Source organism: Ictalurus furcatus, chromosome 2, assembly GCF_023375685.1.
Source record: "Ictalurus furcatus strain D&B chromosome 2, Billie_1.0, whole genome shotgun sequence".
NCBI lineage: Eukaryota > Metazoa > Chordata > Actinopteri > Siluriformes > Ictaluridae > Ictalurus > Ictalurus furcatus.
The window spans coordinates 30,196,921-30,208,695 of NC_071256.1; the positions used below are offsets into that span (position 1 = coordinate 30,196,921).

General features: G+C 37.0%; 1 protein-coding gene across 1 annotated transcript; it reads left to right on the plus strand.

Moving 5' to 3' along the window:
• Positions 1 to 126: 126 nt before the first annotated feature.
• On the plus strand, positions 127 to 11,077 carry lat (linker for activation of T cells). The gene is made up of 13 exons (XM_053613813.1): positions 127 to 1,246; positions 4,073 to 4,177; positions 4,311 to 4,353; positions 4,815 to 4,843; positions 6,773 to 6,827; positions 6,908 to 6,960; positions 7,135 to 7,167; positions 7,278 to 7,341; positions 7,600 to 7,661; positions 9,045 to 9,092; positions 9,199 to 9,255; positions 10,291 to 10,359; positions 10,507 to 11,077. Exons 2-13 carry the CDS (start codon positions 4,075 to 4,077, stop codon positions 10,524 to 10,526), a joined length of 636 nt encoding a protein of 211 aa, XP_053469788.1. The 5' UTR covers positions 127 to 1,246; positions 4,073 to 4,074; the 3' UTR covers positions 10,527 to 11,077.
• Positions 11,078 to 11,775: the final 698 nt, after the last annotated feature.

Sequence of the window (11,775 nt, forward strand, 5' to 3'; positions counted from 1 at the left end):
TTTGTTGTCTTTTCTCTTCACATAATCTGAAGGCTGTATACTATTAAAACTCCGCAACAGTACTATATTCATCCATAAGTTCAAAGGCTTAAAATTTTGCTCTTAACAAATTATTTTCTGCTTTGTCCTTTGCAATCACCTTTCCATCAGTGTAACTCATCCTACCTCTCTTTCTCTCACATTCTTGCTCTCTCTCTCTCTCTCTGATGGGGAGTGTGATGTTGTCTTCAGTTGCTGTGGTTTCCTGTTTGTAGGTGGGAGAGAGAGATTTGGTAAATTTCTCACTACATTGCAAATTAGCCGAGCAAATGCAACATGAAAACAGTTCTTGACTGTTCTGAGCTGTAGTGGTATAGTGATGATTTTATGCAACTCCTTTAACACAAGTGTGAGATGCATGGAAGCTAAATGTCAAGAGGTTGGCAGCTGAAGAAAAGGGGAAACTCTGAAAAGAAGTCAAATCTGTCATTTCTGTTCTTTTCAGAAAAGTGAACCGGTTACATGGAGGTTATGATCTCTGTGTGATCGTTATTACGCAGAATGTTTCTGCGTAATAAGATGTGCTTATGTAATAATAAAAGGAAGATTTATGGTACATTGTGATGCTTTAGTGATGAAAGGTGTTAAATTCAGAATTGTTTCTGAAAGTATATAACAGGGATATCTCTGAAGTTTGTTCATTTTGCTTGTGTATATTAAATGCTGTGAAATGAAGTGTCTACATTGCTGAAAGAAGTGTGGGAAATAATGAGTCTTAATACAAAGCACAAGCTAAAAAAAAAAAGAACAACAAAAAAAAAAATGAACAATTTTTAAGAAGAAGGGCAGAGCTGAAGCCAGGCAGATGAATGAGCAAGGAACCACTCAGAGAGATTAGCTTAGAAAGTGGAGGTGGAGGCTACGACGACATTCAGAAAGAGCCTATGAGGAGCGAGAGCGAGCGGGCACAGGAAAGATAAAGAAAGAAAAAGTTTAGGGATGGCCTATTTCTCTACAACACTCATATATGACTGATGTGCTTGCTTAAACAGACTATGACCTGTTTGGACTGATGAGATAGAAGCACTGAAAGTCAGACAGCGACAAGAGGCTTAGGTGTAGATGAAAAAGTAGGAGAACCAAGATGGTGAAACTCAAAGCGTGAACTGGTGGTGAATTTGCTCTGGTGTGTGACTCGTGAGAACTGGCCTCTGGTTCAGCTCAGCACCCTGACAGGCAGATCCTATCCCCTGCTGCGACAGTGCCGGTAAGCCCTTTTAACTTTTGGTCCTATTGTAATACCTGTTAAAGTGCACGTTTTGCTTCATTGCACTGTTTGGCCTGAGAGAACAATTTCAAAACAATAGTGAGTATGATTTTAAATCAGTAAGTGCTCCCAGTGGCTACCCACTGTTTTCAGTCTCAAAGACACCACCAAATTGTCTGTTCTTTTGTTCACAATCACGATGAATCAGCTTTACACGTTTGTTCTTGGTGTCCAAAGGTCCTTTGTTGGGCAGATGGTCTTGCAGTGGTACACCACATCATGTCTGTTAAGGAAACCTCATTTTTGACACATTTCCTCCTTCTTTTTTGTTGACACTGAAATAAAAGATTGTTAAGCTTATTAAAGATTATTAAACTGTATTTATGTCTGAACTCTACATGATTCATTTGATGAAAGTGTATAATAGTACATGTGATTTCGTAACAAGCATTGATGCAGTTCCTTTTCTTGATTTCTGTTATTTCATTACAGTTGCAGTTACATTAATGTTATGAAAATGTCCACAGTGATAGTCCATAGTGTGGGCACTCAGTAAGCATTGATTCAGATTCACCTTGGCATTTAGAAATGCATGGGGTGGCACAAAATGGAGGTGGATATGCTGTGGCCCTGGTTTTTGGGGTTGGAGTGAAAGAGGCCATGCAGATGTAGGTGTAGCAGAGAGGCCTAGGCCAAGTCAATTTCTTGTGATGTGCTCTTTTTTTTCTCCTTTTTCTCATCTAACTGCAAAATACAGGAAATCCGTTTCCTGGCAATGAACACACTCACATGCATACATAAAGTCACGGCAACATGGGCTGAGAACACAGAACTGTAATGATACTGATGCCACGAGATTAATTAGATTGTGTAACTGTTAAAGTGTAGCTGCAATAATTTAGTCTTCACATATTGATGTCACTTCATTACATGTATTTGAGTAGAAATGTTTCCATGAACAAATATGTAAACCTAGCAAAATTTTTAGAACAAACTCAATCAAAAGAAATATTAGTATAAATTAAGAAAGAGAAAGTAAGTAAAAAGTAACTTAACAAAAAAGAACAGTCATGCAAAATTGCCAATTAATATATTTTTTGGAAGACAGAGCTACCTCAGGGACGGAAGAAAATCGAATAGTAACAAGCAGGCAGAACTTTTTTTAAAAAAAAAAGAAAGAAAAGAAAAGAAAAAAAACTGCCTCGGAGGTAGCTTTGCATTTTTCCAACAAAATAGTTTGACTATCAACAAGCAGGATTTTTCAAAAATCCAAAAAGTGAGCTATCATTCATAGCCATCCAGGTATCAAACAAGCTAACACTAGCACCTAAACGAGTTGGTTTTTTTGTATAACATATGGTGCTAGGTAGCTTACTGAGATTTTTAGTTGTTTTTTTTTTTTTTTTTTAAAGTTATTTTTACATTTTACTTAGCTGAAATTAACAGTCATGCAAGTTATCGAGAATGTCTGCAATTAACTCTAACTAGATGGCTAGCTAACTAACAAGCTAATGATGCTGATCAAAAATATTAATAGTTTATATATGTCATGGAGCTTTGTAATTTAATACCACTACTGAAAAATGAACAAACATGCTAGTTACCAAGAATGTTTGCAGCTAAGACTAATTAGCCATCTAGCTTATTAATAATCTAATCAAAAGGCCCTATGGTTTATATAACTTATGACGCTAGGCAGGTTTTGTTAATATTACCACAAGCATTTTTTGCTAACACCATATAAATGGTGACAGCCTGGCTTTTTAATTTTTATTTTTTATTTTTTTTAACTACATTACGTCAAAAAATTAAAAGCACTTCTGAATGCGCAGAAAGTTTGCCATTGAGCCAGGCTAGAGAACAGCACTTCCTAGCTGAGGAAAGAGCTTGACGTTTTAAAATGAAAGCTTTGTGATTTTCATCCGACCTCAAAGGTAGAGCTGTCCTCAGAACAATCATTATCAATTTTGCACATGAGCGCAAAAGTGCCCTTACTCTCTCCTTGAAAACGTGCAGTTGATTCACTTAGCACTTTTAAAAAGCATCTCAAAGTGCATTTGTTCAATGGGGCCTTTCCTCAACCATTTCATTTCCATACTCGATTTTATTTGTATCTTTTCATTTCAGTCTTTATTTGCTTGTTATCATTTACTTCTTTTATTTATTCTTTCATTACGACTTATTTCATTTTCTTGCATCTACTGTCATATGCATGTATGTATATGTCTTCTGAAAAGCACTTTGTAAACACTGTTTTAAAAGGTGCTATATAAATAAAGCTTTACGTACTTATTCGCTCATACGAGTAGGAAACCCTCTCCTTGTTTATCATTCAGTTCTTTATCTTAAAGCGTTTATTCCGTGAGTTCAGTGAAACTAATGTAATGCAAAAGTATGAAGTGGTTTCTGGGACTTCAGTTTGTTCAACATCTATATTCGTTACGTCTGTAAATTAATGATGAGAAAAGTAGTTCTTGAAAACTAAAACTGGAAGCTACGGAAAACCCAAATAGTCGGATATGTTATTTTTACGGGCAGAAGCGTGCTCTCTTAACCTAAATAATAATAATAGCTATATAAAATGTAACTCGTGTGAGAGCAGATTTACCGCGAGCTGAAAGTAAAATGTGGTTGTAATTAAGTCAGTCCATAATACCTGTGCAGCAGCGAGAATAATCATGTGTAAAAGTGTTTCAGAGGACAAGTGTAAAAGTGTTTTGTTTCATATCATTTTCAAATTTTAAGATTGATTAGTATTGTTGTTTGTTTTTTTTTTTGTTGTTTTTTAATGAAACAAGTTAATTAAAATGCTGAATAATTTCTCAGGTATGGATTCCACTGCACTTTTGACTGTGGTATGTGTGGCAGTTGTTGTGCTGCTCATCTTCCTGACTGGTCTTTGCTTGAACTGCAAAGGAAACAGCCAACCAAGTAAGATAAGAAATAAAGGATGTACACAAAGTAGATCCTTCTATCACTTGAAACACAATACACAGTAAGTATTAACTCGATCTTTCCTATAAAGCATTGCGTAAATAATACTTTTCCCTTTGTTTTATTGTAGCATATATAAGACAACAACATGAGCCACGCAACAGTTATGCACCGTAAGAGATGATCTAACCGCTGCTGCTCTGCTTCACCTCTTCCATTCTGCTTTGGTCATACTTCATACTTGTCTTTAGGTTTTCCCTCTGGAGAAATATTTAACAGTTCTATATAGAACTCTACAAAAGAGGGTATCCTTTCCAGAAAGGGTTAGAAATGAAAGACAACTAGAACTCTTAAACCAAACAAAAATTCTTTTTTAAGCATTATTTTTAGCTATTTATAAACATGCCTGCATTCTTCTACTGAGATTCACGTTTACCATTTTTATTCATAGTATTCCAGCTTTACACACAAATAATAAAAACTATAAATGACTATAACATTTTAGCTTCAAACCTTATCTCGCTTCTTATATCCGATTTTTTTACTGACTTCCACCATTTGTAGCTAGATGACATTGGTGGCATATACCTCTGTTTGTGTGTATTCGGTCTCACATCTCTCTTCCTTCTTACAGGGGCCAAGGATTTACAGTTTTCCGCCATGGTAAGTAATTTTATATATATATATATATATATATATATATATATATATATATATATATATATATATATATATATATATATATATATATAAAAAACAAGGCATATCTTAATGTGAAACTAAAATGTGCCGCAATTAACAACAGACCCCATTCTAGATAATGAGCCTTTATTTATTTTTATAACATATACACAGTGAAATTCTTTTCTTCACATGCCCCAGCATGTCAGGAAGCTGGGGTCAGAGAGCAGGATCAACCATGATACAGCACCCCTGGAGCAGAGAGGGTTAAGGGTTAAAGTTAGCTGCCCAACAGTGGCAGCTTGGCAGTGCTGGGGCTTGAACCCCCAACCTTCCAATCAGTCACCCAGAACCTTAACCGCCAAGCCACCACTGCTCAATCTAGATTCTGATTGATCTAGATTCCTTATGAGCAAGGCATAGAGAACTGTGGCAAGGAAAAATGGACATGGCGTGTGAAACTTTCTGAGGAACAAGACTCAAAATGGGAACCTTCTCTGGACAAAAGATAGTGGGATTTTAAGATTAAGCTCTGATGAATTACATTAGTACCTCATTAGTACATTAGTATGTCATCTTATCACACTCATGTAGAAGGTGAGTAGAAGGAATGTATGTAGATACATTGTAGACTCTACAGTGAAGGATGTCTTAAGGTATCACATCATGAACAACTACGGCTGGTCAGTAAAAGATACAAACAGGAGCTGAAACTGTCTGCAGCATAGTGACTGGCAGCACTGCCACGTTAACGTGTCTGTTTATAGCATTCCAACTTCCCTGTCAAACATCCAGCAATCCATCCATTTTCCATACCACTTATCCTACACAGGGGAACCTGGAACCGATCCCAGAGAGCTCAGGGTACCAAGCCATCACAGGGTGCAATCACTCACACACACACTATGGACAATTTGAAAATGCCAGTCAACCTATAATGCATGTTTGTGGACTGGGGTAGAAAACCAGAGTACCTGAAGGAAATCGCTGAAGCACAGGGAGAATTTCATGCACACAGGGCAGAAGCGGGATTCAAACCCCCAAACTCGCAGGTACGAGGCACACATGCTAACCCCTAAGCCACCATGCCCCCTATCGATCAGTTTATGTACAATTAGATTCATTATAGACTGCACAGGGTGGCATGGTGGCACAGTGGGTAGTGTTGCTGCTTTACATCTCCAGGGTCCTCAGTTTCATTCTGAGCTTGGTTACTGTCTGTGTGAAGTTTTGCATGTTCTCACCATGGTCATGTGGGTTTCCTCTGGGTTCTCCGGTTTCCTCCCACCTCTCAAAAACATACCAGCTGGTGTATTGGCTAAGATAAATTGCCCTTTGATGTGATTGAGCTTGTGTGTTTTTCCAACTAGACTTAGTTGTAGACTTACTAATGTAGCCTTTTTTCCTTCAGTAAATTTGCAGACAAGCCTTGATGAGCATTTTATTTCTGCACTAAATTTAGAAATTGCCAATTCCCATTAACCTGACTCCTGCTTTTCACAACCAATGATGTTGTGGTGTTGTCAGGTAGCTTGCTAGCAACCTTGGATACAATTTTATACAATGTAACATTAGCTTGTTAGTGCTTCGTTTTAGTTGTATGATATAATGATTAGCTTAACAGACACTGGCAAGATGCTAAAGTTACCTAGCTTCTAGAGGAGAGGTAGAATAAAGTTGAATGTATACTGTAGCTGGCAACATTAGCATGGTCTGTGTTCATGGCTGGCTAGCTTAGCTAATGATGCTTTAAAAACAAGGTGTGCCTTTATTATCTTGGTGTTTTGGGGGTGTAAATAGTTATACGGTGTGACCATTGCTATTTTGATAGTAAACAGTAAATAGACAAGCTGTATTTCTGACTTTTGATGATTGATGAGTGCAGCTGATTTCCTCCATTCCATCTCTTAGTAGAGCGTCCTTCTTTCACTGTCGTACCAGTTCAGCCTTCTCAACACCAGCTGACGTGAGTCTGCTCTTCATCTATGAACACACATTCACACTTGTAAATTATGCACATGAGCCTCATGTTGTCCATGTTATCAGTTCTCCATCGATGCCTGACACGAGACGGATCTCGAGTTGTCCCTCCTCTGATGGTGAGATTGTAACACTTGTTGTTTTCTTTGGAACACTTGCTTCCTGTACATTTATACAAAACATATTCAACCTTTAGGTTTAAAAGTTACACTGCAATGCAAATGAAACTGTTCTCAGTTCAAGTGTTCAGACCTCAGTCAATTATTTCTGTTTGAACTGTTTGTTTAATCAAGGTGGAAGCCAGAGTGATTACATCAACCAACATGGTGAGGGGGGAGAATGTTTACTTATTGTTCTTGTCTACTTGTTTACTAAAGTTTGAGCAAGAGAAGGTGTGTTATGGGTTGAATGTACTGATTATACGTTGTGTCTCTAGTGGAAAACGATGCAGAAAGCTATGAGCAGCCTCCCGAAAAGACCCCAGACTACCCGGACTATCTGTAAGAACATGTTTTTTTCTTATATGGATTGCTTAATGGAACAGTTTAGTCCAGATCTGGCTTTAAACATTTTCAGTTCAAGACCCACATTAGGATCATGGAACATAACACTGAGCAAAATCATCAAATTCTGATTGAATGGATAAATAAATACATACATATCTTCCACGTGATTGTCTAATTTTTATTAGACTTCTTCAAACGCTTGTGTAAACATGATTGGATTTGTTCCAAACTCCTCTACATTGCTCTTTTTAGGGACGTGTTACCAGATGACCAAAATGTTTCCCAGCAGAATCTCGCGTCTTCGTTGAATTCCGGTTAGTCGAAGAAATTTTTCACTATTAAGGCTTAAAACAAAATCTTAGTTCACATTCAAATGTTTTGAGATAAACAATGGAAAATCAGCCAGGGATTGATACCAGAACACAGTTGCAAAAGTTTGCACACCCTTAGGACATAATGTATAAAATATGTATATATAATTAATTGTGTATGGGTTGTTGTTTTTTTCCAGCATTATGTGTTCTTTTAATGTTGTTTTGTGGATTTATTCTTTTCTTCCAGTCATATCTGTTCTTTTTGTTTTAACATCAACATAGCCAAGGACAGCAGATGAAAAATGATCTATTTGGCTAAATCTGACACATTTACATCATAAATACTGATGTTGATTCATTTGTATTGTCCTTTTTTAAAGAACTAAATGAAGTAAAGTAAGTAAAGTCATTTAGCAAGGTAGTAACATGGAGACATTTAGTGTGTTAAGTTTTCCCAGACATTCTTGACATTCAACAAAATTGGTCAGTTAATCTATATTGAGATAATAGTGATCAAAGCGATGTCAGGTCAAAAGTTTGCCTCTCCCTTTCTGAGTGTTATGTAATTAGGTAATTTTCAAATCCAGTCAGAAGGGGTTGATTCGTTTTCTATAACAGAAGTTCTGACACAAAAAGAGACCACGCACCATCCTTTGAAAATACATATATATCAATTCTATTATCGTAATATTTCCACTATTTATTGATTAAAGCAAGAAATAAAAATGGTGAGAAAAAAATCATTACCCGTTGCTCTTGTCTTTAAGATTCTGGATTAAGCTTGTTTTGAAGAATGTGTGTTAAGAGAGACCAGACAGGTTTGAACAGTTTTTTTTGTTTTGTTTTTTGTTTTTGTTTTTTTTTTTATTCACTCAAGGCCACAACACAACTTGGACTTCTTTCTTTTGGTTCTTTTCAATAATTTTGAAGAAAACTTGGACTTCTTTCTTTTGGTTCTTTTCAATAATTTTTCTGTTGTCATTGCCATATATTTCTGACTTCCTCCAGGATGGATTTCATTTTTACTTTTGGATGTTTTAAATCCAGATAATGTGAATATTTCTGTCCATAATTTATATGGAATGCAAACTTTTGCACTTTAAAAAAAGAAGAAGAAAAAAAAACTCTTATGGAAATATCACATACATTTTGCTTGTGATGTTTTTGATCACACAGAAAAACATTTGAAGGTGCATGTGGCAACGTGAAAATAAAACGACATGCCCTACGTGTGTGAAACTTAACGTGAAGTATCTAAAAGCCACATGTAAAATTCATACGCTAACCTTGTAAGGGAATTTAATGCATGAGAACAAATAAACGCAGCTCTTCGTACAGTGGTGAACTCAAAAGGTCCTTGTGGTTTCTATGCTGATTTTCTAGGCCAGAGTTACCAGAACATTGACAATGATGACAACGACGATGATTCAGGTAGGATATTGGCTGGAGTTCAAATAGGCTTGTCCCAGTGACTCATCACACGCTGCACAATTTAACACCAATTTCATCTAATCTCTTCACATGTTTGTGCTCACAGACAGTCAGCATTATATAAATGTCAATGAGGACAGAGAACCTGCAACTGAAACTCCTGGTAAGTTTGAAGATGTCTATTTCACACTGTTTCTTTATACGTGACCTTCAGTTTGAAGTCTTGGATCTGTGCTTTGGTTTGGAGGACTTTTAATGAGTTTGGAATAGTAGCTGTGGGTTTACAGTATCTTTAGATCCACTAGATCCTCACTGGTGGTAATAGAGGCTCATTGGTTAAGGGTTTAAGCTGTTAATTAGAAGGTTGTGTGCTTACATTCACAGAAATGTATTCCAGTCCAATTGTAAGTGCCTTTGGATCAAATCGCGCGCCAAATGACACACTTAAATATTGCATTCTGGTTCTGCAGATAAAAGTCACTTGTGTCTTCACTACCGCCACAAATGGACGAGAATAAATGTCTGAGCCATTGAGAATGTTTACAATTAACTATGAGGCTCCAGATTGGCACAACAGAATAGCATTTACACCAGGGGTGTCCAATCTTATCCACAAAGGGCCGGTGTGGGTGCAGGTTTTCATTCCGACCAAGCAGGAGCCACACCTTGGAATGAAAACCTGCACCCACATCGGCCGTTTCCGGATAAGACTGGACACCCCTGGTTTACACTGTCACTAAAGGTGCCACAGCTATCCATGGAGCACAATTGGACATGGTCTCTTGACAATAACTTCAAAAATAGCCGATTGCAGGCGTCTGTGAACTTGAGAATGAGGAACAATAAATTAAGGAATGGTAAAATATCCAGAGCCACGGTGCGGTGAGATCTGCACAGCTTGGTTACCAGAAGTGGAATGCCAGTGAGGGACTTGGAAAATGTTTTAAATACCAGAAAGAAAATCATGAAGATAAGGGGCTGAAAATGGGTTTTAAGGGGATTCCAAAGTGAGGAAATTTGAATCTAATGGGATTTAAAAATGAGAAAAGTAGAGTTTAAGACATCATTAAAATATATTGGGATTACAGAAGAATGGGATAATTGGGCGCAGACTAAAGATAAGACTGTATAAATAGGGCATTGAGTTATTAAGTAATCTTAATAAGGAAATTGAACTATTGTGTATGTTTCCTTCTAGTTGGATCACTTGAGAGCTGCAGCAGTGACGGCCAGGGCAGCTCTGACTATGTAAACGCTCCTAAACAAAGTAAGCTTCACATTCTTTGATGCTAATGATGACTCTTTATTCAGTGTAAACCCGCTATGAGGTTATACTATGCACTTTAAAGCACATGCAATATAGCTTATAAACGTTATTTATCTCTCTCTCTCTTTCTCTCCTTACCTGCTCCAGTTAACTACCACCTGGACTGACCGGAAACACCAAGACTTGAATCACCGTCAGGATTACACAAGAGGCTTTTTACACCATAAAATCACATTGTTTAGGAAACTTGAGCTTCACATTTTGTCCACAGATTTAAATGTGGACAAAAATGTTGGACAGATGGACAGAATAATCATAAGAAATTTATTCTGTAAGAAAATTAGAACTCTTTAATATTTCACCATACTTTTTCATATGTCCTGTTGACAGGATTTGCTGACAATTCCTGAGAATATTAACTTTTACTCACTCATATTTTCTGACTGAAAACATTTTTTAATTATAATTGCGACGAAATCAGTTGTTCTTCGGCTGTTGTATGTAAAGTAATGTAATGCTCTGTAACTTTGTTGTCTGATAGCTGAAATAAATTATGCACCACCAAACACGTTTCTCCATGAGTGTCGGTCTCAAATATGGAACATGCGTATGGAAACATGTTTAAAGCAGAAATTCCCAACCTTGGTCCCGGAGTACCTCCACGGAGCAGGGAAAACACTGTACTTAGTGGTAAAAGACAGGGAAACTGGCCAAGGGGTGCTCAATCCTTTATTCCTTTATTAATTTAATTTGTTGGTGATGGTGTGATTGAACTGCATTATTTTCCTATCTGGCTGTTTGTGATTATCAGGGGGATTATTCTGCTGGTTGGCTACTGGTGAGTTATCATTTACAGGGAAAACCAAACAAGGAATATTTCTATTACAACATACTGATCTGCTGAATGATACCTTCATGAGGCTGTCTCTCTTGCACCCCCTGTTTGGAAAATGTTAAATCACACATGCTGATAACATAAAACTGGAATCTTAAATATGATCTTGTTTTTAATATAATATATATATATATATATATATATATATATATATATATATATATACACAGTATCTCACAAAAGTGAGTACACCCCTCACATTTTTGTAAATATTTGATTATAGCTTTTCATGTGACAACACTGAAGAAATGACACTTTGCTACAATGTAAAGTAGTGAGTGTACAGCTTGTGTAACAGTGTAAATTTGCTGTCCCCTCAAAATAACTCAACACACAGCCATTAATGTCTAAACCGCTGACAACAAAAGTGAATACACCCCTAAGTGAAAATGTCCAAATTGGGCCCAATTAGCCATTTTCCCTCCCCAGTGTCATGTGACTTGTTAGTGTTACAAGGTCTCAGGTGTGAATGCGGAGCAGGTGTGTTAAATTTGGTGTCATCGCTCTCACACTCCCTCATA

Bases quoted from the DNA above. Each gene is read 5' to 3' on its own strand.
- lat (XM_053613813.1), top strand. From the start codon at position 4,075: ATGGATTCCACTGCACTTTTGACTGTGGTATGTGTGGCAGTTGTTGTG. The intron at 4,354-4,814 runs GTAAGAGATGAT...TCCTTCTTACAG, and splicing joins CCACGCAACAGTTATGCACC to GGGCCAAGGATTTACAGTTT. The intron at 10,360-10,506 runs GTAAGCTTCACA...TACCTGCTCCAG, and splicing joins TGTAAACGCTCCTAAACAAA to TTAACTACCACCTGGACTGA.